The sequence below is a fragment of the Dothidotthia symphoricarpi genome (genome assembly GCF_010015815.1).
Source record: "Dothidotthia symphoricarpi CBS 119687 unplaced genomic scaffold P153scaffold_22, whole genome shotgun sequence".
In the NCBI taxonomy this organism is placed as follows: domain Eukaryota; kingdom Fungi; phylum Ascomycota; class Dothideomycetes; order Pleosporales; family Dothidotthiaceae; genus Dothidotthia; species Dothidotthia symphoricarpi.
Window position 1 is genome coordinate 518,760 of NW_022985029.1, and position 25,648 is coordinate 544,407.

A 25,648-nucleotide genomic window follows, 5' to 3' on the forward strand; every position below is an offset into this window, starting at 1 on the left:
AGAACGTAGTTACTAATACTCTATTAAGACGCCCTAAGGAACCTAGATAAAAGCCTCCTAATAGCCCTAAAGAAAGCGTTAATAAGTTTATTAACTTAGCTTTAAATATAATATAGCTTAACTTTAGTAATAGTATATTACAGTACGCCCTATATATAGTAGATACCTTCTTTAGTAATACTTCTTTAGATAATACCTACTTAGAGGCCTCTTAAGAGTTAGCCTACTAGATCCTATTTTAAAAGTGTCTTAAGGGTATATTAAGAAAGGCTTTTACTAAGTTTAAGAAGAAGGCTTTATAATATAATATTTAGAAATAATACCTATTCTAGATACCCTCTAGGGGGCGCCCTCTCTAAAGAGTAGTTAATAATAAAGCTTTAAGAAAAGATATTCTTACTACACTTTATAAAGAATTAGGCTATTAGGGTAAGAAAAGCACCTAGTAAAAAGTCTAGGTAAGATACTACTAAAAAGGCCTCTATAATAATATAAAGAAGCACGTCTAAACGTATACTTAATACTAGGTTTATAGTAATACTTAATTATATAAGTAACTCTACTCTACTAAACTACTATTAATACTATAGGTATAGGTAACTATTAATATAGTCTTTATACTAGGAGGCTTAAATAGTAAAAGCTATATAGTAGTTATACGCAATTACTTATTATAATAGCTAAAAGCGTAAGGTCTTATAAAGAATAATTCTAGATTAGTAGCTAAGTTTATCTAGAAGTTAATTTTCTGTTAATAGGGAGTACTATTAAAGATAAGCTGTAATAGAGGCTTAGAGAATAAAGGCCTTATAAAGGATCTTTAGAAACTATTTAGAATTAATAGAGTAGTCTTAAGTACCTATTATTTATAAGGCTAAGGGCTTATTAAGAAAGGGCATAAACTACTAGTAGCTACCTTAAAAAAGATAAAAGGAAACTAGGTTAAGAACTTATTATACGTCTTATAGGCTAACTAAGTAATTATTAAAAGAGCTACTAGTAAAACCCCTATATATTTAATATATAGAAAAGAGTATATCCTTCTAATTAAGCTCTTAGTTCTAACCTAGTAAGTCCTACCTTAGAAAGAAGTCTCTAATACAGCCTTACTACTTACTCTATAAGCCTAACAGTTCTATACAAGAAATAATAGGCTCTAAGAAGCTATTAATTAAACTATTTAACTAAGGTATACTAATAAGGAGTATTTTAATAACTTAAAATAAATTTATAATAGCCTACTAGCTATTAGAGATCTTATACTACTTTAAGACTCTCCTATTAATACTAATATATTAATAATTATAAAGTTTAGGCTAAAGTAGTAAGATCCTTACTAAATAAGCTTTATAGAAAGTAAAGGCTAGTACTAACTTAAGGAACTTAATAGATAAGCGTTTTAGAGCTATATACTAGGCAATTAACTAAAGAAGTTCTATTAGAGAATAGTAGTTAAGTTCTAGGAAGCCTAGGACTAATAGAGTGCTAATAAAGCTTTAGAGAGTCCCTACTATAAGAATATACTAGTACTTAATTAGGAGTAAGTAGTATAGCCTAAATAAACCTTAGAATGTAGAACAACCTAACGTATAGTAGTAGAGGTAGTAGCTCTAAGGCCTATTTACGCTAAAGGAGTAGTAATCTCCTAACTTTCTAGATTTAACCTAACAGAGTATTAGTAATTTAATAAGAATAAAGATAAATAAATTAATCTTAATAGGTAATAGCCTATCTGCTTAAGTAAGGAAGAGAGTTAGAGGTTTATATTTATTTCTTTTACTATTTTATTTTACCTAATTTCCTATTATTTTATTAGCTAGTTACTTAAACTTTTCCTACTAAACTAATAAATAGTTATAAGAAGAAGTAATTTATAATAAGAAGTTATATTTCCTATTAAGGTAGTATTAAGCTACTAGAAGACTATTAGCAGAGACCTTAAAGAGAAGGAAAACTACCTAAAAACTACCTAAAACTATGTCTAGTACAGCTAAAATTACCTAACCCTAATAAAGAATTACCTACTTACTTCTTCTTACTCTTACCCTTACTCTTAGGAGTAACAAAGTCCTTATTATTAGAGTTCTTATTAAACTTATAAGTTATAATTATATTACTAGAATAAAAGTAATAACCTCTAGGAGCTCTAACAGGAGCCTAGAGTAACTTATAATTATAAAGAATAGACTTAGTAATATCTTAAAGCAAAGGATTAGCAATTAGAGTACCTACTACTAAGAAATTAGTATAAAAAGTAACTAAAGATTAAAAGAACTTATAATAGAAGTTACAGCTAGTATAGTTACTATTAATCTAACACTTATTATAGGCCCTATAGTTTAGAAGCTTACCCTTAAAGTAGGACTAATAATACTTACTACTAAACTTAAAAGTAAGCTTACCCTTAGTATTAGTACAGCGTAAGCAGTAATTAAAGAAGTTATAGGTAACACTTCTACTAAAGCCCTACTAGATAGTAGTAGGTATATTAGTAAAGTAGTAACTGCACTTTATAAGGTTCTTAGGAGTACTAAGACTAAAAAAGTTAGTAATAGTAATATAGGTATTACTAGTATTAAAAAATTAGATAGTAATCTCTAACTTATTATTATCCTAGTAAATAGTAGTAACTTAGAGTATAGGCCTAAGAGTAATACCTATTTAGCTTAACTAAAAGAGAAAGTAAGTAAGATTAATAATTAGCTGCTAATTAACAATCTAGTTAGTATAATTATAAACTATAAGTACTATTAGTAAAGAAAACTTAAGTAATAATTAGGATAGTACTTATACTACTTAAGAATATAGCTAGATACTAACTAAGTAAAGTAGAGATACAGAGGAGTCTCTGTATTACCCTTAATAGGAGGCTTTTAGCTACTCCTAGGAGGACCCTAACTGCTGCTGCTAGCGCTAGCAGTAGTAGAGCCTATAGAAAAGTTAATAAAGGCTATATTAAGCAAAGTTAAATTAAGGATTAGAGCAGATATATAAGGAAAAGTTAGATAAAGAATAATAAAGGATTAAGGGCAGGAACTCTATTATATATAGCAGTAGCTGGCCTAAGCTTACAACTCTAGACTACTCTACAATTACAGGTAACTAAGAATTCCTATTATGCGTACTAGGTAATAATAAACAATAGAATTAAGCAGTTTATAATTAGTAATTACCTTAAGTTTTAATTATAAGTAAAGGTAGATTTTTATAATAGTAGATTAATAACGCTATTATTTTAGTTAGTATAATAGCACTTTAGAATCTAAATAAGGCTTAGATATTTAAGTAAGGGAGGGATATAGTAGAGTAATATAGAAAGTATATCTAAAGGAGTATTAGAGTAAGATTATATAACATAGGTTATATAATCTAGGATTAGTATATAGTAATTAAGCCTCTAATAGAAGCTTAACAGAGAATTAACTAATAATATACTTATTCTATCTAGCATTAAGCTACACGTGCCTAAAGAGGCGTTAAAGACCTCTCCTCTACAGTAGTTAGCCTTTAGGCTAGTATACTATAATTTTATTTTAATTACTAAAGTTTACTTCTTTAAAGATAGCTTCCTCTATATAAAACCTAAGTATAAGCTCTAAGTATACTTACTTAGGAATTATAGAGTCTATATATATAATATAAGAAAGAACTAGACTACTACTACCTATTAGAAGTAGAGTTTAATATTTAACTACTAAAGTTTATTATACTAAAAGAAAGAAGTAATACTACCTTAATAATAAAGACTTTCTATATAATACTCTATACTTATAGTAAGATTAATCTTTAAAGTACTAAGTTTACTTAGTCTAGAATTTAATAATAACTATAGTTTATTTTATTAACTATTAAGATTTATTAATAGCTTAGAAGTAGAGTTTATTAAACTTATTACCTTATAGGTAGTAAATTAAGGAACTCTTTTATAGTTATAGCTATAAGATACCTATAGTATTAAAGAGTATATATATTATAAAGCCTCTTATAATAGAGAAGGTTATATAGTAACTCTAGTACTTTATACTACTTTATAGGTACTTTAGAGATATAATAGGTACGTTTTTTAAGTATAATTAGTAGCGTATAGAGTAAAATAGGTAATTTTAAGAATAAGTTTAGAGATATATTAGATAATCTATAAAGATATATTTAGGTATATTACTAATATATTATAATATACCTAGAAGGCTTAACTAATAGAGGTATATTTAGGAGTATAGTAAGCGTATTAAGTAAGTAGAAAGTATTAGTAGAGGTATAGTAGATATTATAAGTAAAGTAAATTAACTTAGCGTTCTATACCTATACTACTAGGCTTAGGTTATATTTTTAAGTTTATAAAAGTAACGTAGTATATATAGTTCTAAGCTAGCTATATTAAGTAAAGATTATAACTATTTTATTTTATATAGGCCTTACTTTTTAAGCTGTAGTACTATAAAATATACTTATAACAAAGTACTAAATATATATAGGTATATAAAATAACTTAATAATAGTAGTTATTCTTACGCTAATATTATACTAAAATATATAAAAATACTTACTTATAAGATACTAAAATATAACTCTAAACTTATATAAGAACTAGAACTAATCTCTAAAATAATAAATAATATACTTATCTATAAACACTAGTGCTATATATACTATATATATTACTATACTCTTCTCTTAGTATTATTAGCTAGATACTACTTAACTCTAAGTTTAACCTATTAGATACTAAGTATTTACTCTATATATTATTAAACTATAGTAATCTCTGTTATAGGCCCCTCTTAAGGTGTTAAATACTAAATTAAAAGGCTAAAATTTAAGCTACTATATATTTATTTTTACTAAAAGTAGCCTCTAGCTCTACTCTCTTATATTTAACTTTAGACTATAGGTAGTTAATTATCTTCTTAGTAGCCTCTATAAGAGTAAACAGTTAATCTTTATTATTAAAAGATAAATCTTTATCTATAGTATAGATATATAGAGTATTACTATTCTAAAGACTAAGCTAATTTAAATTAGAACTTAAAAAAAAGTAGATAGATTTATATACTTACTATAATTAGCTAATTAGTAGAATAAATAAACCTACTATAAAAGTACTAAATAAGTTCTATAAAATTATACTACTAATATATATAGAATATATTTATAGTTTATAAGAGTCTTAACTACTCTAAAAGGTTAAAAATACTAGTACTTTTACTCTAGATTACCTAAATATAGATAGTAGTAGAGCCTAGTATAGAGAATAATAAAATATATTAACTATATAATAACTAGGTATAGTTACTAGACACTAGTAAATATTACTTTAAGAAATAATAAAGATAATAATAAGAGTACTCCTACTAAAATAATTATACTATAAACTAGTAATATTATAAAAAAGTAGTAAGAATAAGAGTAGTAAATAAGATTTAACTATAGGTAGAATACTACCTTAAGGTATAATTAAATAGAAATAATTTAGATTATAAGGTATTAGAGAGCGTTTATATACTAGGCCTATATAGTAATAATTAACCTTCTACTAAATAAGAAGAAGATAATATTAACTCTATAAATCTACTACTAAGTTATTCTATATAATTATACTAATTAAAAGTAGGTATAATATCTAGCTTCTATACTTATCTAATACTAACATAATTATATATAATAATATATAAGAAGTAGAGTTAAGGAGATTTAAAGGCTTATAGTAATATAGATATATAGGGTTTCTTATATACTTTAACTAGATAAAGAGCTTTTATATTAAAAAGCTTTAAGTATTTATAATATAAGTATCTATATTATTATTATAATATTCTTACCTAGCTTAATATTAAAATACTATAATAATAGTAGAATATTCTAATAAAGAGTATAATTAATCTAAAACTATAAATTCTAGACTCTTACTAGATAAAATTATACTTCTAATATATAGTAAGAAATATAGGTAATATATAATCTTAGAACTATATAAGAAGTATACTTAACCTAAATTAAGTAACTTTAAACTTCTAGCAGCTTATATTACTATATATATAGGACCTCTTATTTTAGAGTATAACTATTTTAAATTTATTATAGCTTAAGGAGAGAAGAATTAGAAGTAGTAAGTTTATCTAGTATATAACTTATAATAGTATATAGAGAATACTTATAAATTTAATAACCTTATAGTAAAGTAGTTTATAATAATATAAAATACTATATTATAGTACTAGCTATTTACGTCTAAGTATTTTAATAGTAGGTAGCTAATTAAATAGGTATTATAAATAATATAAATAAACTATAAGAAAGCTACTACTTAAGTAGAAAGAAGTAGGTTTACTAAAACCTATATAAGATTTATTATACTAATATAAAAGACTAGTAAAAGAGAAAGAAGACTAAATTATATATAAGTTACTTAACCTATATAAAGAAGTCCTAAGTCCTCTAATTAATTATTAACTAAAGGTATCTAGGGCTAGTAAATTATTATATTATATTAGTTTATATAAGAGGTTACTTTATATCTAATATTTTACTAAAGTTTACTAGAAGAAGTATAAAGAATATATTAAGGTAGAGATATAAGATAGGATAGTTATAGTTAAAAAGTAAAGTAACCTACTAAACTTAAGTTAACTAATAGCGCTACTTATATATAAGTAAACTAAGAAAGTATACTTTCTAATATTAAGCTCTACTTCTAGATATATAAGGCTATTTCTAACTCTTCTAGTATATAAGAATAAGCCTAAGGCTAAACCTTATAATAGGTTTAAGAACTTAGTACTTTTATATAGTATAACTTTATACTTTAATAAAGGTATATATTCTAGTAGTTATAGCTTATATAATCTAAATAAGTAGCTAATATAGAAATACCTATTCTAATTAAAGAGGTAGTAGTTAAATACTATTACTAATTATCTTTTAGTAGGGTAGAGAGTTTCTTATAAAATTACTATATCTACTACTTAGTCTAGTATAGATAAGCTAAATAATATTAAATCTTTACTTACGTACCTTTCTAGTATAGAATTATAAAAGTTATAAGATTATTAATATTTAGTTTAAAATAGCTAGCCTAGTAAAGACACTAGATTACTATAGGTACTTAAAGATAACTACTTTATAGATAAAGTAAATACCTAACTAGGTTTTTAACTACTATATAGAGTACCTAACTATATATTAGTAAATACTAATAAGTATATTAGTAATATATATAAAGCTTAGTAGATCTCTAATATAAGAGATATCTTCTTATAAAATATATAGCTAAAGGTTAGAACCTTATAGAATATATAAGTATTAGAGATATTCTACTTTTTAGTAATAGATTTTCTAATAACTATATAATATATAGTAATTTTAGAGAAATTTAAAGTATTAGTTTAAAAAAGGTAATTATAGCTAAATATAAAGTTATAATAGACTTTATATAATATATATAATATATATAGCTAAGCTAATAGTTAGTTTAATATATATAAAAACTCTAGTAGTAATAATATAAAAGAGATCTCTAAGCTATCTAATATTAGATCTAGTAGTAAAAAATATATAATATTATTAAAAGCTATATTATTTTAAAATAATTACCTTATACCTACTAACTTAGGTAATATAAGAAAGAATACTATAAGTAATAAAAATAACTAAAATAATAGTAATATATTTAAAACTAGTATAAATAATTTAGATATATATTATAAATAAACTAGGTCTTTATAAGCTTACTAAGGTGTCTTAAAGAATAGAGCTTTAGCTTAATAGCTAATAGATAGAATATATATCTAAGATTTTCTTTATATTTACTTAGAGTATATATAAGTAACTAGTTAATATTATTATAAATTTTTTAGTTTAGCTTAAGGCTCTCTTAATTAAGTACTTTAACTTAAAGTATAAAAAAGCGCTTTAGAGAACTTTATTAATTACTTTTATACTAGTATATAGATTTCTTTATATAAGTAAAGGCTTATTTAATTAAGAATCTTAATAAAAAGTATAAAAAAGTACTTTAAAGATTCTTACCTATTACTTTAGTAGTAACTATACTAGTAGTTTAGTCTAATATTATAAAAGACTATATACTTTAGGCTATTAAAAAGGCTAGCTTTAACCTATTAGAATTTCTTTAACTTAAGGATATTATTATTATAATAAAACTAGAGTCTACTATATTATATACTTTAAAACTTTACATAGTATAGTATAAGATACCTAGTTTATAATTAATAATAGATTTATTATTTATAATATAGGTAGTAGAATAGTAGATCTTATCTTATATAAAGTTATAAAACTTTAGCCTACTACTATTAAGAAGGCTATAGTAGGAAGTAGTAATAAGTATAGTAGTAGTTTTATTAATTATATATTTTTTATAACTACTAGAATATTAGCTAAGTACTATAAACTTTATAAGATTTACTAGTATATATACTAAAGATATTCCTTATATATTACTATCTAAAAAGGTAGCTAGAATACTATAGAACTTTACTTTAAAGGTTAAGAGTAGCTTTTTAAAGAAAGGTATACTATATAGCCTTATATAATACTATATATAAATCTATACTATACTTAGTAGAATATAGTACTAGCTCTATAACTATAGCTACTATAGCTATAATTATAGTAACTATTATAAGTAAACTAAGTAGTATAGACTTAATAGTTTTAAGTTATTAGAGTAATAAGCTAGTAACTATAGTAGTAGGTATATATATAGCTGTAAGTATAAGTAATACTACTACTATATCTACTATAGCTATAGTAACAGCCTTAAGCCTAGTATACTTATCTATATTTATACTAATATAATATAGTACTAGTAGCTAATATATATTAATACTACTTAGAACTAAGATATTATAAATATATTTAATTACTTAAGATAATATACTTTACTTATATAGAGTATTATCTCTAAAGTTCTATAATAAAGAAGCCTATAATAGTAATAAGTTAAGTAGTATAGATATTTAATTTTTTACTATATACTTTTTTATTAATAGTAAGTAATTTATATTATCTATAATAGAGCTATAGGTATAATTATTTTTCTTTAAATTTAGTATCTTTTAAGTAGTTTAACTACTTTATAGCTTACTCTTCTCTAAACTCTTTATTAGGCTTAAACTTAGTAACTAGTATTATAAAGTTAATATAGTAGTCTACTAAATACTTTATATAAAATAATTATATATAACTATATTAACTTTTACTATAGTTAGTATATAAAGTTCCTACCTCTTTTAGGAATTATATAGAATATTACTATTATTAGTACTTAGTATCTAGAATTATAGTATAAGGCTAATAAAGTAGATCTTATTTAATATAAAGTATTAATTATTAAATTATCTTTAGGTATATTATTTACTATTATAAATCTTTAGGCGTCTATAAATAGTTAAGTTTATTAGTATCTCTTATATTAAAGTAGAAACTATAATAATAGGTATAACTTATATAATAGCCTAAGTAAATACTACTTACTAACTACTATTATATAGAGTTTTTCTTCTTATAACCTTAATAAATACTATTTAAATAGGTAGGTTTAAGTAGCTAATATTCCTAGAATTATAATTTTTTTTACTATAACTAAATATTACTATAGCTTAGCTTATATATATATAACTTTACTTTTATATACTTTTACCTACTTTAACTTATTTATACTTATTTATTAACTTTAACCTTTTAATCTTTTTAACTTAAAAATAGTTATTCTTAATTATATTCTTTATTATTTATAGTCTTTATATTTTATCTAAATAGTAATTAATTAGTTACTACTTACCTTTATTCTTATACTAGTTTTAATTACCTCTCTACTTATAGTAATAAGTATAAAGACCTCTACTACTACTTTTTATATAATAGTATCTACTATATATCTTACTTACTTTACTTTATAAGTTAACCTTAATTTAACTTTCTACTTTTAGTATTAATAATACTAATTATAGTTTATAAAATAATTATATTAATAGCTATTAATAAGTTCTGCCTAACTATATATTTATATATAATAATAATAGAGTAGGTTCTTTTATAGCTTTAAATAGAGTAAGCTTAAATATAGCTATACTACTAATACCTAGTACTTTTAAAACTATAGTATACTTCTAATAGTAACTTTAAGCTATTCTAGTTAAGACTTACTTCTTTTTATTTAATATAAACTATTATAATATCTTTACTTTAGGTATTTTATATAGTCTAAACAGTATCTTAGCTATAAATAATTAATATTATATTATTATAAATTCCTAAACTAGTGCTAAGTATAGCTATATAGTCTTTATAATATTCTTTTTATATTATACTAGTATAGTAGGTTACTTAAGTAATAATACTGCTACTTAGTACTTACTTAACTATAGTAGAAACCTAATTATTATACTTTTTACTACTAAGTATAACTTTAATAGTATTATTTTCTAGCTTAGTATATTTAGGTTAAGTAAAAGCTTCTTTATTATTAACTAGTATAAAGTTATATTTTAAGCTACTTATAAATAGTTTACTTATAGTAATATAGCCTTAATATAGTATTTAATTTATTAGGTACTATACTAGAATAAATAATTTAGTTAAAGCTTAAAAGAAGGAGGTAGTAATTATATAATAATTATAAATAAAAGTTTATTTTTACTTATTCTACTCTCTTCTCTTTATAAAGATTTCTTATATAGTAGTAATTTAAAAGTAATAAAGTATATAAATTTTTTAATATTAGTATAAATTACCTAGAATATTAGGTAAATTTAGCTAGATATAGTATAAAAGTATAAATTTACCCTTATACGCAGTGTAATTTTACCTAACCTAGTGTATTTTACACCAACGCGGTACCTTAGTGAAACTTTTGTTACCAGCCAACAAATTACTTACTCTCCTCTTCTTCCACAGGCTCCATCCCAAACGTCTCTGTATACTCCATCTTCGCGTCTAGCAAAGCGAGACCCTTGTCGCTTCCATAGCTCATGTGTTTGACTGTCATCACCTTCAGCATGACTGGTTGACAGTATCTAGTGTGCGCGTTTCTGAGCTCTTCCGATTTCTTGAGCCTCTGCCTCATGATGGCCTTCTCTTGAATCTCTCTTCCAACGCGCTCTGTCAGGCTCTGCTTCGCAAGAGACAAATCCTGGTTCTGCATGGACAGGCTCTGATTTCGGCTTGACAGGTTCTCAACCTGATCGTTCAGGCCATCAATCTGTGCATGTAGCTCGTCAAGAAAGTCCGAGCGACCGTCCAACTTCTCTTGTAGCTCAGTCTTGTCAGTGTTGAGAGCGGCGATTTCTTCTGTCATCATACGGATTTGTTCCTTGGATGCGAGATGAATGGCAAGGTTGGGTGAGGTTTCGGTCGGGATGTTGATGTAGTCGACGAGTGAGAGACATTTTCCATCGCTTGTCTTCTGCTTCTTACTAGCGGGCTGCGTGGCTTCGTCGGATGTGGGACGCATCTTCGTGAAGGAAACACCTCCGCCCGAACCCCCGGAAGAAGTGTTATGTTCGGTAGCTTGCTTGCCAGCGTCCAAGCTATTCACAGTGTCGGGTTCGATTACAGTCGCCAGGGAAGGGCCGCGTGAAGAGGATTGAACATCAAATCCCCTTGCAGACGCAATGTTTCCTCCAGTCGGGACTCTCATGCGCTTCAAGTTCTCTTCCATCAACGCCCTCAGCATACCAGGCGCCGCTGCTGCCCTGTATTTGAACTCGGCACCGTCATGATATCCGGCATGAACCAGCGCGACTCTGACGCTAGTGGAAACTCTGGCGTACCAATCTCCCTGGAAATCTCCCTCTCTAAAAAGGAGTTGGAAAATCGGTGCGAACGCGATCGGCCCAGATATGGACGGTGCAAGTTCCATGTGCGCATAGTTATCGTCAAATACCAGCATCTGCGAAGTTGGCCCCTTGATCTCCGAGTCGGTTGACTTTCTCAACTTTCGCACAGCCGCCCAAACTCTGATTGTGCCTTGAGTGGGTTGTCGACGCTGACCTAGTAAAAGTTTTCCGGGAAGGAGGCTTAGATGTTTGAAGCGCTTGAGGCTTTCCTGGAGCTTGGAATCTTCATCAGCCCCAAAGGCTTCGGTTTTGAACCAAAGCTCAGGCGGAACGACGGTCTGCAGTATTTTGGCGTAATACGAAGCCAGCGAAGTACCATCCATCTGTCTCAGTCCCTGGATAGTCACAGCTTCCAAACCATGTACATCCTCAGTGGTTTCGGCTTCATGACTTTCAGAATTCCACGTTGAGTGCCCATTGCCAATGGTACTGGGAGCGAAAAGGGAACCACTCGGGCTTGCCTGGATGGAGCCAAATGAATCTCGGGTATTACGATGTATCGTCTCGAGCACATCTGACAACTCAATAGACCCACTGCCGTCGAAATGCCCTACCTCGAGCATAACAAGCCTCACAACCTGCTTCATCCGCTTCTCCCAGTCCGAGCCCTTCTCATTGTTTATAGGACAGTCTTCGTCTGCGATGAGATGGCACCATGGTTCGAATTGCGAATCCTTGAATTCCGTTCTCGTTGGATCGTCATCAGGACCGCCCTCGTCGTACCAGACCTCTAATTTCGTATGGCCGTTTTCAGACTGCTTCCGCAAGTAGGCAAATATCTTCGCACCATCGTTTGTGCCGAGGAAAACCCTGCCGGGGAAGAATGGGCGTCCTTCGTGATATTCTCGCGGTGCTTCGTCCTCTTTCGGCCAGAGTTCGTCTGGAAGTGCTTCGTGTAGCAGGGTGAGTTCTAGTGCAAACTTGTCTAGCCTCTCTTTGGCCTTGGTTTTATCGACAAGTGCAAACTCGGTAGACATCTAGGGCAAGTATCAGTCTTAGCAAGAAGGTGGGGTGGGAGATTATGGATCGCCTACCGTGTTGGCGGTTTCTGCCATCGCTATCGCACTGAGAGTGTAATCCCGTGCCTTGTACAGGCAATCGATCTTTGCGACGATCGATGTTTGTTTAGTTATTGACCACAATCGCGCCACACAGTTAGGGATCGTACCCGGAAGCCTCAAGCTCTGGATCGGTTGAATCCCAATCAACTACCCTATTTCTAGCTCAACTCAAGATGCGCTTCGATTGCTCGGACGTTGAACACGACGTTCCAGAGTTGACAAGATCAATTACAGTGCTGCTGTTGTGTGCCTGGCGTGTTTGTGAAGTGCATATACAGCGTGTTTGCTGCGCTAACGCAATTTACGGATAGTGGCAGCATGGTGAAAGCAATCTTGGAAGCAGCAAACTTTTTTCTCCTTTGACACTGTCATAAACTCTTGACGAGGAAAACAAAAAGATAGGAACGCACTCACCATTATACGAATCGTCAGTCCCTAGATTCCCTGATCGTCTTTGAATTAACAAGTACGTCAACGGATATTATACGAAGCACCTAAGTTGTCGTAATCCATTAAAAACACCCTTGCCATCTATCAACATCAAAATCTTCAACCCTTTTTGTCTCCCACTCCAAACAAACTCCACATCTATCATCGTAAACGCAGCGTCAAATTCGCATCCCCACTCCAGCAACACCCCTCAACAACATCACAAAAACCCAAAGCCACAAAAAAGCCTCTCACAGAAAAACACCACATTAAAAATTGCCCTACACCCCACCCTCCCATCACAGCGCAACCCCCCTCCGCTCCCCCACCCCCTCCTCCGGCTCACACCACACCTCAACACGCCCTCCCTCCCCCGCCGCCCCATCCGCACTCCGTTGCGCATGCAGCCCCTCCTCAGACCCCCCCTCATAAAACGTATCAAACTCAATATCCGTCTGCCGCAGAATCTTTCGATCTGGATCCATGCCGCCCAGCGGCCGGAAGGGATGGGCGTTGAACTTCTGGCCCGCGGAGTGCGGCGCGGTTTGCACTTTTGTCGTCGACATGCGGCTGAGGTAGGTGGTGAAGACGAATTCGAAGAGGAAGCGTAGGTAGGGGAGGCAGGCGCATGTTATGCCGACACTGGGCGGGTTAGATTGCGGGGTTTTTTGGGGGGGGGGGGGGGGGAAGGGGCTTACTGCGCTTCGACGACGATGATCATTATGCCCCATGCGCCGTAGCGGTAGTAGTCTTGCGTTCTATACATGATGACTAGGAGGCTTAGTCTTGCGAAGCTTAGGCTCATGTTTCTGCAGAGGGAGGAGAAGTTAGTTGGGAGATTTTCGCCAGATTGTGGCTTTACTCACAGCAATCCGATGCTGAAGGCGGCGATGAGTTCGACGCGTGTCTGGATGGGCATTTGCAGTTTGTACAGATATTGCACGGGCCAGATGTATGTGATGAAGTCGAAGGTGCTGTTGAGGATGAGGATGACAATGTCCTGTGTTTTTGGGTCTCGGCATATTCGGCCCTCCTGGTTAGTCCAGTAGCTTTCTATCGGTCTGTAATTGTGGTCAGTATGGGTTGTTGTTGTGAAGTCAGGGGGAAACGTACTTGCACTGCAGCGCCGTGGAGAGAGCTGCCCACGTCGAGTAGATGAGCTGCGCAATACATAGCCCCCAACACAGCCATCGATTCGTCCGGTCGGGGAAGAGCCGCAGGTAGGTGAGCAGGATGGAGATGCGGATGAGGCTGTAGCACAGGGGGAATATGGCGAAGAGAGTCAAGCTCAACTGGCCGATTTGCGTGTTATTCTCCTCGGGGACATCTTCACTGCCGTAGCGCAGGACATACAGTCTGAATACCATGCCCGTTATAGTAACAGCCATGAAGGTCGCAAAGATGAGTATCCCGTCATACTGCGCAAAGCTTAGCCGTGGTTCCAATCTACCCATCGTCCCGTCCACCTGGGAGACATATATGCGGCCTTACCACCGTTATTAACTTCTTGACGATCCGATTGCCGAGACGGAGCGTGAAACAAATCATGGCGATGCACAAGGTGGTGACCTCGACGCCGATGAAGAGGGAGTAGTTGGGCGGCATGACTAGGAACCTCTGGCAGTTGTCGTGTGTACCTCCACAAGCAACGCTGGCCCACAAGTGGGGGGAGCTGCTTGAAGTCATTCACATTGGAAACAGTAGTCAGGGAACATTGGCGACTCGTGTATTGCGGTCGTTGCAAGTCGAGACTTGCGCGGCGTGGACCCCCAGCTTCGTTTTCATCACGCGGATCTGACTCTCTCTTCCCCATAGACGCGGATTAGACATGTCCCCGTGACATGGATGGGCAGGTAGGAAGATTTTCCATCCATTCTGCGGCATCTCCCAGCCCAACCCCACGCAACTTTGGGTGGTGTTGTAATTGCGTGTTCCAGTGCGTTCTGCAAAAAAGGTCCGAACAGCATTGAATTTGTCTTGATGATGTTTGTTGATTGGTGAGGGTACTGGAAGGATGTAGCTCCGGCCTGTTTAAACCCATGTACCCCGTCGCTTCACTTCCTCTGTTTTGCTGTGCCCTGATGGTCCCTTGATATGCGGCCCGATTGTACTGCACGGGCGGAAATGGCACCAGATTGACTGGGTGCATCTGCTGTCGCGTTTCAGAACGGTCCGACGTCGCAGGACCTGTTGCTGCATGTCGTTATCTTCTGTGGCGGCCTTGTGCGTCTAGCTGAGAGCCCGAGATAACGTGATGGTGGGAGAACAAGTATCGAATCGACAACTAGCGCCATCTGTCTTACAAAAAACCCCAAACAGGCGCAAGAATCCTGACAGCTGCTTTAGGTCTACTGCTTTTTTCTTAGCTTGTGGGGAGGTAAGCGTTGTGGTAACGTCGTGGTATGCTAGCCCTGTTCAGACGTCGTCCTTATCAATCTTACTTCCGGCTTACATCTCCCTGCTCTCAGCTTGACGCAAGGCGTTGCTTGCAGCTTACACCGCAGGCGCCACGTCGAGAGCTGAAGTGCGTGGCTTAGCCGTCTTGGTAAAGCTTGAGGTCGCCGCTTACTAGAATACTCAGCTGGGCGGACACGGCGTGTACCGGTACGAGCGACGCAGAAAGGCCGCCACTAGGCAATACGAAATCGCACTTCTGCAAATCCGTATCTGTGCCCCCAGCAACGGCGAATTATTTTCACTCGGCGTTACTTCAAGGTATGGAAAGAGGTTCTCTTTCACTCTCTCTTTCGAGTTCCGTATACTTGAGTTGATGCTCCCTGATCGGTACCCTTCTAGAAAGACGATACTCGCTGCTGGGCGGAGAATTGTCTCACCTGCATACTGCGAGTGCGTTCCCGGAGCTAGGTGGGATATTTTAAGTGTCGTGCACGGCCCGCGCCGTCGTCATGCGTCGGACTCTGACCGTATTCCTTTGTCGTGGATGGCGTTCGTTCTGGTTTGTCTCTGGTGTAATCTCGGATTGCCGGAGGGCTGAGAAAGAGATATAACTGCCCTTGTGCCCCGCAATGTTTTCAAGATCTTATCGCCCGGTAGTGTTGGATTGCAGTAGTTGTCGGCATTCCTTCGTTACTTCACTGATAGATCGACGACGACGCTATGGTTGCTCAATCTTGGAAGGCGTTGCTGCCAATTGCCCTTCTTGCGCGCTCGGCTGTGGCGGTAGAGGCTTGTGGGGATGAGCGATATGATGTTATTGTTGTTGGTATGTATTGAACAAATTATATCACTGAAGACACTAAGTATACTAACAACCCACAGGCTCAGGACCAGCAGGTCTCGTAGTAGCAGACCGCATGAGCGAAGCCGGCAAGAAGACACTCCTCCTCGAACAAGGCGGCCCCTCCTACTACATCACCGGCGGCCGCGAACGACCAGGCTGGCTGAACGGCACAGAGCTCAGCCGCGTTGACGTCCCCGGCCTGTACAAGTCCATCTTCTCGGACGCATCGAACCTAACCTGCACCTCGGACGTCGTCAACGCCTTCCAAGGATGCACAATCGGCGGCAACACAGCCATCAACGCAGGACTCTTCTTCCAACCCCCAGCCTCAGACTGGGACCTCTACTTCCCCCCCGGCTGGAAGAACGCCGACATGCAAAGCGCCATCGCCAAAGTCCACGCCAAGCAGCCCTTCACCGACAATCCCTCCGCAGACGGGAAACGCTACCTGCAAAGCGGCTTCGAAGCCGCAAAGCAATGGCTCGTCTCCGGCGCCGGGTACGCGGAAATCGGCCTCAACGACAACCCCACCAACATCTCGCGCGCAAAAGTCTTCGGCCACCCAGTCTACAACTACGCTGATGGCCAGCGCAACGGCCCCGTGAAAACATACCTCCAATCCGCGCTCACACGGCCAAACTTCTCCTTCCGCACCGGCACAAAGGTTATCCGCGTCCTGCGCGACGACGACATGGCCACAGGCGTCGAAATCTCTAACTCAACAACAAGCAACACCACCTTCGCCCTCTGCACCAACCCCGGCGGCCGCGTAATCCTCTCCGCCGGCGCCCTCCTCAGCCCCCAACTGCTAATGTGGTCCGGCATCGGCTCCCCCTCGGCGCTAGCCAACCTATCCAGCACAGGCATCCTCCCCCTCCCCCCCCAATCCTGGATAAACAACACCGCCGTCGGCGACAAAGTCTTCGACAACCCAAATACCTTCATCGAGCTGTCCTCCCCCGCAGTCACGTCGTACACATACTCCTACGCGGCCCCCGCCCCCGCAGACGCCGCCCTGTATCTGCAATCCCGCTCAGGTCCCTACGCCTTCGGCTCGCAAACAAGCGCCTTCTGGGACATGATTCCCCAGGGCAACGAGACGGTGGGGTGTCAGGGGACTATCGACTCTGCGGGGTTTGGCGAGTATCTGTCTAATAACACCATAACGCTGAACGTCTACGGCACCTCCGGCCTCCGCTCATTCGGGCGTGTCAATCTAAATGAACGCGGTATCGCAACCCCCTCGTCAGGCTTTTTTTATACCGACCCCCGCGACGCTGAGGCGGTGGGTACGTTTATCCACAACATCTTCGCCGCCCTGCCGCCGGGGCTCACGCCCCTGAATATCGCGCGGAATTCCAGCGTTGAGCAGCTCACGGATTGGGTGCGGAGTGAAAGTGCGTATACGATGGGGAATGTGCAGCATTGGAGTAGTAGTTGTCGGATGGGGACGTGTGTTGATAGCGATGCGAGGGTGGTGGGGATGCGGAATTTGTTTGTTGTGGATGCGAGTGTGAGTGCGCCGTTGAGTACGAATCCGGTGATGGGGACGATGATTATTGCTGAGCGGGCGGTGGAGAGGATTTTGGGTTTGGCTGCTTAGGGATAGGGGGGGGGGGGTTGTACTTAGATAGTTAGTTGGAGTGGGGGAGTAATTTCTAGTCATAATCAAGGGAATCTTTTTTTTTACATGGACGTCTTTTCTTCTTCGAGATGGGAGAACTGTTTTTATACAGAAGATTCTTGACTACTCTGGTATCATGGCTTACTTCGACTCGTCGACTTGCACTGCGCCTAGCGCCTCCCCGACCTTGACCTTCATGCCCTGCGCAATGTTCCACTTGAACCCGCCGTGTCTCTCGCCCTGCAACCCCTCACCCGGACTAGGTCCCTCACCCTTCGGCGCCTCAAAGACCATTACAATCGTACTTCCCAACTGGAACCCGCCCATCTCCTCGCCCCTCTTCAGCGGCTGGCCGCCCAAGAAGCGACTAGCAGATCCATACGAAGCCTCAGCGAAGCCCGAGTACGGCTCTCCCCTGGCTGCAGCTTCCTCGGCGGCGCGATCAGCGGCTGTGTCGGTGGTGAGCGAGTTAGTGCGCAGTTCGCGGTCGAAGTTGATTTTGATGGAGCCGACGTTTGTTGCGCCGACGGGGGTGTAGGAGAAGAAGCCCCAGCGCCAGCGGCCGAGCAGGACGACGCGCTCGTTCAGGGTGAATAGGCCGGGCATGGTGCGTTGGAGGTAGGGCGACACGCTGTAGAGTTCACCGGCGAAGTGGCGGCGGCTCTCGACGACCCACGAGACGGGTGAGTGGAAGCGGTGGTAGTCACCTGGCGCGAGGTAGATGACGCAGTAGTAGAGCTGGGTCTGTGTTTTGGTCGACGCAGGTGACCACCAGGGCCGCTCGGCTTCGCTCTTTGCGAGATCGGCGCGGACTTCGGCTTCGGAGGATGCTTTTGGGGCGGTGGACTGGTCGGAGGGCATTTCAGCGGGCTTGCCGCCTTTGGGCCATGGTCCGGAGAAGAGGTTGGGCAGGGTGTAGGAAATGCCGTTGACTTGGGCGAATTCTTCGTCTGAGCGGACGACGTCTTCCTCGCCGACCTTTTCGTGGGTGGTCGAGGAGCGGATCTGCGAGTCTGCCACGTTCTGGCTCGGTGACGTGGGGCGCGAGGAGCCTAGAAGGGCGTCAAGGCTGTAGGTAACGCCCTTGACCTGCTCGACTTCGCCGTGCTCGATGGTGCCGAACTGGATGACCTTGCCGTCTGCAGGCGAGAGGACGGCATCGTGGTTGGGGTCAAGAGGGCGGACACCGGGCTTGAGGGTGCGGTAGAAGAAGGCGGCCAGGTTGGGGTAGACATGGAGGTCAGGTTCCGAGACTTCATCGAGGCTGGACGTGGTTAGCGCAGGGCGTGGCAGTGCTGGCGGAGACTGACTTGACGCCGAAGATGAACGAGTACAGCTTGAAGCCGGGGACGCGCAGGTAGTAGGGGATGTCGATCTCGTTGAAGCGCCCCCACACTCGTGAGAGGGCTTTCAGTGGCAATGTCGACATGACCTGGACTGTCCTGTGGAATATTAGTAGCGTACGGTGTGTCAACATGATAATTCTAGACTGACCATGGCCCGCTCGGCCGTATCCTGTCGCGCTTCTTGGGGCGGCCCTGCTGGTCGAGGCCCTCTTCCCCGCGCTCCCCCTCGGCCTGCGTGTGCTTCTCCCGGCGCTGGATGCGGTAGAGCTGGAAGGCGCCCAGGAAGCCGATGCCCAGGGCGATGGGGATGGGCTCCCATTTGATCTTGGTGCCCTTGAGGGCCGAGTTCAGCCGCGAGCGGAACGACTCTTTGCGGTGGAAGTTTTGCTGGTCCCAGGCGGTGCGCGTCGACGAGAAGGTGCGCGAGGGGACGCACGTGCGTGTGAGGGCGGGGTGGGCATGGTGGGGGTATCGGGCTCGCAGGAGCTGGCGGGAGCAGGTCGAGGCCATGGCTACTTCATCGGGATTATTCTAATTGTCAGGACTGACTGGGACTGCGGGTGGCCAGAGGCGTGGTGAGGCGCGCTTCTTTGCAGCCACGACGTCATTGGCCGAGCGCAACGGCCCTGGTCGCGGAGCTATGCAACGTATACACAGCTCTACAGCTACACCACGGCCCAGTCTCGACGTCGACCAGAGAGCAGCCGCTGCAGCAGCCATGGCCGACGAGCCCGCAACCCTCAACCTGCGCATCCTCTCGCCGTCCGATGAAGTCGAGGGCGGCGTCACCTTTGCGGAGCTGCCCACGTCGACAACCGTCAAGCAGCTCCGCGAGCGCATACAGGATGCCGTGCCCTCCAGACCGGCCCCCGAGCGCATGCGCCTGATCTATAGGGGACGCGTCGTGGCTAATGATGGCGACACGCTGGGGGACGTGTTTGGCGCGGGCAATGTGAGCTGGCCACTGACGGATGTCGACTCCCAGGCTGACAGCAGCGCCAGATCCGCGACATGAAGGACCAGAGTCTGCACCTGGTGCTACGAGAGCTGCCCGCGACTGCCTCCACGCCTGCCCCGCGCACCGCGACCGCCCCGCCGAACCCGTTCCGCCCACCACCCGCCGCGAGCCCGCCCCTCCAGACGAACCCTTTTCGAACCCTGCCCCAGCCTCGACCCGCCTCGCAACCACCCCTGCCACAGCCGCACCACCACCATGCCCACCCACACGTCCACCACCACCACCACCTGCCCGGGCCCGTGAACGCCTTTACCATCCCCGCCCTCCCGCAGATGCAGCAGCACATCGCCCAGGCCATGGCCCAGAACGGACATCCCATGCCGCCCCTCCCTACTCCTGGACCTGGCTCTCCTCCGCAGATGCCTCCCAATGCCCCGCCTGCGTTCCCCTCCAGCGGCAGGACAGTGCGACAGGAGGGGGTTGGGCCCAACGGGGAACGATGGTCTGTCACGTACAACTCCACCGCCAACATGCCCATGCTTCCACAGCACCCTCTGCTCGCACGCCCCTTTGCCCCGCCACCACCTCGTCCGACAGGCGCCCCAACCCCCAGTGGAGGCGGAGTCATGTCGCCGTTGAGAGCACAGTTGCAAGCAGCGCGGCAGGAGCTGGACAACGTTAGAGTGTTGTTACAAAGTCCCAGCGGAGTGGCAGGGCAGACTGAGTCCGGCTCGTCACCGGGCATGCCTGTGTGGCGTAACGACCGCCTTCTCCAACATCTCCAAAACACGGAGAGACTTCTGGTTCCAGTCGAGCGGGGATTGGCGCTCTTCATAGGCAACCCCACCATGGCGCCCCACGCAGATGTGCTCGCTCTCCGCCAGCTTCTGAATGAACTGCGCAGTGAGGCGGATGTCTTGAGCTCCATGGCCGGCCGCCAACAGGAGTCAAGTCAGCCCACCGCCACCCAGACTTCTTCGAGCGGGTCAGTGGACGCATCTGCCTCTTCAACTGCAAATACAACTGCAGCACCGCCATCGAGTTCTTCCCAGATGCAGAACACTACGCCAGACATGCCATCAGACGCCGCTCCAGAGCTCTTCATCCTCTCCAGCCCACAAGGCCCGGTTGGCGTGCTGTTTAACCAACAGGGTACATATACGACAGCACCTATGGCATCGACCATGTCGTTTCAGTCGTTTACAGATCAGTTCAATCGAAACAGGCTGCTCATCGCCGGACTAGGACAGCAGATGGCTTCCAGCTCCAGTCAATCACACAACCACCTGGCTAGTCGTCAACACACGCCCACACAGCAACCCACGACGGGAGAGGCCGCGCAGCAACCTTCGAACCAGCCCCAGCCTGCGCAGAACCAGCAACAGGATCAGAATGTGAATCAGAACGCGAATCAAAATGCCAACCAGGTTAACGTGGTAAATCAAAATCGAAATCAGAATGTCGTCGAGATTGACGAAAACGCAAACGCCCAAGGAAACATCGCAGCACACCTGTGGCTCCTCTTCAAGCTGGGCTGTTTTGTCTATATCTTCGCTGGCGGCGGCAGCTGGTACAGACCCATCATGCTCGGCATCGTCGCCGCCATCGTGTATTTCGTCCAGCTCGGCATCTTCGAAGAGCAGGTCAACATGGTCCGACAGCACTTTGAAGCGATGCTCCCGGCCGGTGCACTCGCTGAGCGGGTTGCTCGAGGACGCGCGAACCCTCCACCCCAGCGCGTGGAACCAGCCCGCAATGTAACGCCCCACGAAGCAGCTCAGAGATTGTTACGACAACAGAGGGAACAGCCGATCAACTGGGCGAGGGACAGTCTGCGCGCTGTGGAACGATCTGTCACGCTTTTCCTCGCAAGTCTGTGGCCTGGGCTTGGAGAGAGGATCATACGCGCTGAGGAGGAGAGGGTGAGGGCTGAGAGGGAGGCAGAGGAGGAGCGGGTGCGGTTGGAGGAGGAGGCGAGGACTCGCGAAGCGGACGCAAAGAAGAGTGAGAGTGAAGCGAAGGAGAAGGATGAGGGAGATGTCGCGGGGCCCAGCTCGAATGCAAAGGGCAAGGAGAGGGCTGTGGTTGACGAGGATGAAGCGTTGGATAACGCGCAGGCGTTGGATTGACGTGGTTGGATTGCAAACATCGGATGTGTGGCATATGGCGAGGCGCAAATACCCATCAATTGATTACTTCTCACACTCTTGAATCTGGACGCTGCATCACCGTCCGAGTCAGTCGGTAAGTCGGGAAGCGCAGCCTGACTCGCGCTGCGGGGCTTCTTCTGTCTCCGCTGCGCGTCATCGTCGTCGCGCGCGGCTTCGGAGCGTTTCCCATCGAGCGTAACAGTACATCGTCGTATAATGCTGACGTCGGGGAATAAATTAACACCGTTACTTGATGATATGTAAAAAAGCCACGTCCTTCCACCCACCAATCCCCACTCCTCCACAACAATGGACACACTCCCCTCATCCTACCGGCTCCTAGCCAACCTCCCCTCACGCATCTGCTCCCGACGCGCCCTCGCACCCCCCCTCAGATCCCCCCGCACATCCCCCCCAAAATGGCACTTCACGCACCAACGGCGACTTATAAGCACCGTCTCCGCGCGCGCACCGGAAATCGACCGCGCAAAGTCAAAACTCTACAAAGACGCTGATGCCGCAGTCGCAGACATACAATCCGGGTCCGTCGTGCTAAGCGCAGGCTTCGGGCTCTGCGGCGTAGCCGAAACGCTGATCCAAGCGCTGCAGCGCCGCGGGCCCAAGTCCCTACACTCGCTCACCGCAGTGAGCAATAACGCGGGTATAGAGGATGTAGGCGGTCTTGCGCTGCTCACGAAGAGCGGACAGGTGCGCAAGCTGCTGATTAGCTTCCTGGGCAATAATAAGGCGCTCGAGAAACAGTATCTCAGTGGCGGGATTGAGATTGAACTCTGTCCGCAGGGGACGCTGGCGGAGAGGATTCGGGCGGGGGGCGCGGGGATCCCGGCGTTTTATACGCCGACGGGGGTGGGTACGCTGGTGCAGGAGGGGCGGATTCCGGCACGGTTCGATGGCGAGGGGAATGTGGTGGGGTATGGGCGGGAGAGGGAGGTGAGGGAGTTTGGCGGGAAGAAGTTTCTTATGGAGAGGGCTGTGACGGGGGATGTGGCGATTATTCGCGCGCATAAGGTTGATGGGGTGGGGAATTGCGTGTTTAGGTATGTTTTTCCCCTCGTCATATTAAGTGAGAGTCTGGCTAATGAGTATGAAATAGATACACGACTAAAGCATTCGGACCCATCATGGCAAAAGCAGCCCGTCTAACCATCGTCGAGGCAGAAGAAATCGTCCCAACAGGCTCCCTGGATCCAAACTCCATCGACCTCCCCGGCATCTTCGTAAACCGCATCGTCCCCGCCACAGCGCAGAAAAACATCGAGACGCGCAAACTAGCCCCCTCTTCCTCCACCCCCTCCACCCCATCCACAAAACCCACCCCCCGCGAGCGCATCGCCCGCCGCGCCGCAAAAGAGCTAAAACCCGGCTACTACGTCAACCTCGGCGTCGGCATCCCCACGCTAGCCGCCTCCTTCGTCCCGCCCAGCGTACAAGTCTGGCTACAAAGCGAAAACGGCATCCTAGGCATGGGCCCGCACCCCACGGAATCCCAACTCGACCCCGATATCATCAACGCGGGGAAAGAAACCGTTACCCTCCTCCCGGGCGCATCTACCTTCCCCAGCGACGAGTCCTTCGGCATGATCCGCGGCGGGCACGTCGATGTGTCGATTCTCGGCGCGCTGCAGGTTAGTGCTGCTGGTGATTTGGCGAATTATATGGTGCCTGGGAAGGTGTTTAAGGGTATGGGCGGCGCGATGGATTTAGTGGGTAATCCGGAGAAGACGAAGGTTGTTGTTGCTACGGAACATGTGGCGAAGGATGGGGGGAGTAAGGTTGTGCAGGTTTGTGGACTGCCGTTGACGGGGGCGAGGTGCGTGAGTACGATTATTACCGATCTTTGTGTTTTTGAGGTGGATCGGGAGAGGGGGGGACTGACGCTTACGGAGGTTGCGGAGGGAGTGACGGTAGAGGAGGTTAGGGCGAAGACGGATGCGGAGTTTGAGGTTGCGAGGGAGTTGAAGAGTATGGAGTGAGGGGTTGTTGGTTGGGTGGGTGGGTGGGTGAGTGGAAGGGGGAATATGGATCACGTGGTTCCCTTTTGGGCATGTTCTGAGTGCGTTTTCATTCCGGTTCGCGAGTCCTGGAAAATGGCATGGCGTGGGATTGTCTATGTTTCTGGGTATGAAGAGTTGGCTTCAGCTAGGATTTGAATAGAGAGATGTATTTTGACAAGACTGGGTGATGGATATGAATTGGCCTTGGAAAAGCTAGAATAAAGCTACGTAGAGCGAAGGTCTCTACCAATGCATATATATCAAACTTGTAAGCCGAACCAAACTTCGATCAATGGCTGCCTGGGTTCTCGAATACGCGTCCGCATTGGTATATTGAGCAGCCAGTTGTCAAGAGACGGTTTGCTGATCAGCTCTCTGTTACTATTAGGTGTACTCTTACTAATGTTTACTGTGTGCAAAAGGGCTGGGTATTTACTTCTACACTGAGTTACTATACTAGGTTCTTACTGTGTTGCGTCTATCTTTTTGTACATGAAGTATGAATACGTTATCAACCCAAAATAATCAATGATATTAAACTTGTATGGAAGCACGTCGATGTTAGTCGTCGTTATGACCAGATAACCATATTCGGACTAGCTTACACACTTCATGTATACATGACTCGCGCGCATCATCTTACAAAGGTTAACCTTCTCTCACACCACAACTCCAACACTCCCAATCCAAACCCTCCATCATGATCAGACTTCCAAACAACAAACGACCTACCTTGAATAACCAGTATAGCAACTAACCTCCAGGCAAAGAAGCACTAATCGCAACCGCACAAACGCATCCATGGCTGGGCAATGTCTGGGCACCCGTCATGCCATGTACAACCCCTCCGACCTTCCTAATCCCGTAACAAGCTCAACGCCGCAGGTACACGTCTTATCTGGCGGCCGGGGAAAAGAGTGTTGAAATGTTGGGAGGATGGGGTTATAAGAGCTTGGGAAGTACTTT

General features: G+C 41.9%; 6 protein-coding genes across 6 annotated transcripts; 3 read left to right on the top strand and 3 right to left on the bottom strand.

The window, feature by feature from the left end:
* Nucleotides 1-1,565: 1,565 nt before the first annotated feature.
* On the bottom strand, nucleotides 1,566-13,073 carry P153DRAFT_400862 (uncharacterized protein; the record flags this gene model as incomplete). Its single annotated transcript, XM_033671859.1, has 3 exons — nucleotides 12,893-13,073; nucleotides 10,900-12,835; nucleotides 1,566-1,582 (listed from the first exon to the last, which is right to left on the bottom strand). The coding sequence occupies exons 1-3, from the start codon at nucleotides 12,911-12,913 to the stop codon at nucleotides 1,566-1,568; spliced, it is 1,974 nt and encodes a 657-aa protein (XP_033519173.1). The 5' UTR covers nucleotides 12,914-13,073.
* Nucleotides 13,074-14,210: 1,137 nt separating this feature from the next.
* Nucleotides 14,211-14,802, bottom strand: P153DRAFT_301177 (uncharacterized protein; the record flags this gene model as incomplete). Its single annotated transcript, XM_033664368.1, has 2 exons — nucleotides 14,211-14,409; nucleotides 14,462-14,802. The coding sequence occupies 2 exons, from the start codon at nucleotides 14,800-14,802 to the stop codon at nucleotides 14,211-14,213; spliced, it is 540 nt and encodes a 179-aa protein (XP_033519174.1).
* Nucleotides 14,803-16,465: 1,663 nt separating this feature from the next.
* On the top strand, nucleotides 16,466-18,192 carry P153DRAFT_379381 (GMC oxidoreductase; the record flags this gene model as incomplete). The annotated part of the gene is made up of 2 exons (XM_033669863.1): nucleotides 16,466-16,571; nucleotides 16,628-18,192. The coding sequence occupies 2 exons, from the start codon at nucleotides 16,466-16,468 to the stop codon at nucleotides 18,190-18,192; spliced, it is 1,671 nt and encodes a 556-aa protein (XP_033519175.1).
* A 27-nt stretch (nucleotides 18,193-18,219) lies between these two features.
* On the bottom strand, nucleotides 18,220-20,120 carry P153DRAFT_326207 (phosphatidylserine decarboxylase). The gene is made up of 3 exons (XM_033665290.1): nucleotides 19,708-20,120; nucleotides 19,524-19,655; nucleotides 18,220-19,477 (listed from the first exon to the last, which is right to left on the bottom strand). Exons 1-3 carry the CDS (start codon nucleotides 20,067-20,069, stop codon nucleotides 18,355-18,357), a joined length of 1,617 nt encoding a protein of 538 aa, XP_033519176.1. The 5' UTR covers nucleotides 20,070-20,120; the 3' UTR covers nucleotides 18,220-18,354.
* A 157-nt stretch (nucleotides 20,121-20,277) lies between these two features.
* On the top strand, nucleotides 20,278-22,646 carry P153DRAFT_360960 (uncharacterized protein; the record flags this gene model as incomplete). Its single annotated transcript, XM_033666948.1, has 2 exons — nucleotides 20,278-20,511; nucleotides 20,562-22,646. The coding sequence occupies 2 exons, from the start codon at nucleotides 20,278-20,280 to the stop codon at nucleotides 22,644-22,646; spliced, it is 2,319 nt and encodes a 772-aa protein (XP_033519177.1).
* A 330-nt stretch (nucleotides 22,647-22,976) lies between these two features.
* P153DRAFT_379384 (3-oxoacid CoA-transferase) lies at nucleotides 22,977-24,661 on the top strand (the record flags this gene model as incomplete). Its single annotated transcript, XM_033669864.1, has 2 exons — nucleotides 22,977-23,725; nucleotides 23,782-24,661. The coding sequence occupies 2 exons, from the start codon at nucleotides 22,977-22,979 to the stop codon at nucleotides 24,659-24,661; spliced, it is 1,629 nt and encodes a 542-aa protein (XP_033519178.1).
* Nucleotides 24,662-25,648: the final 987 nt, after the last annotated feature.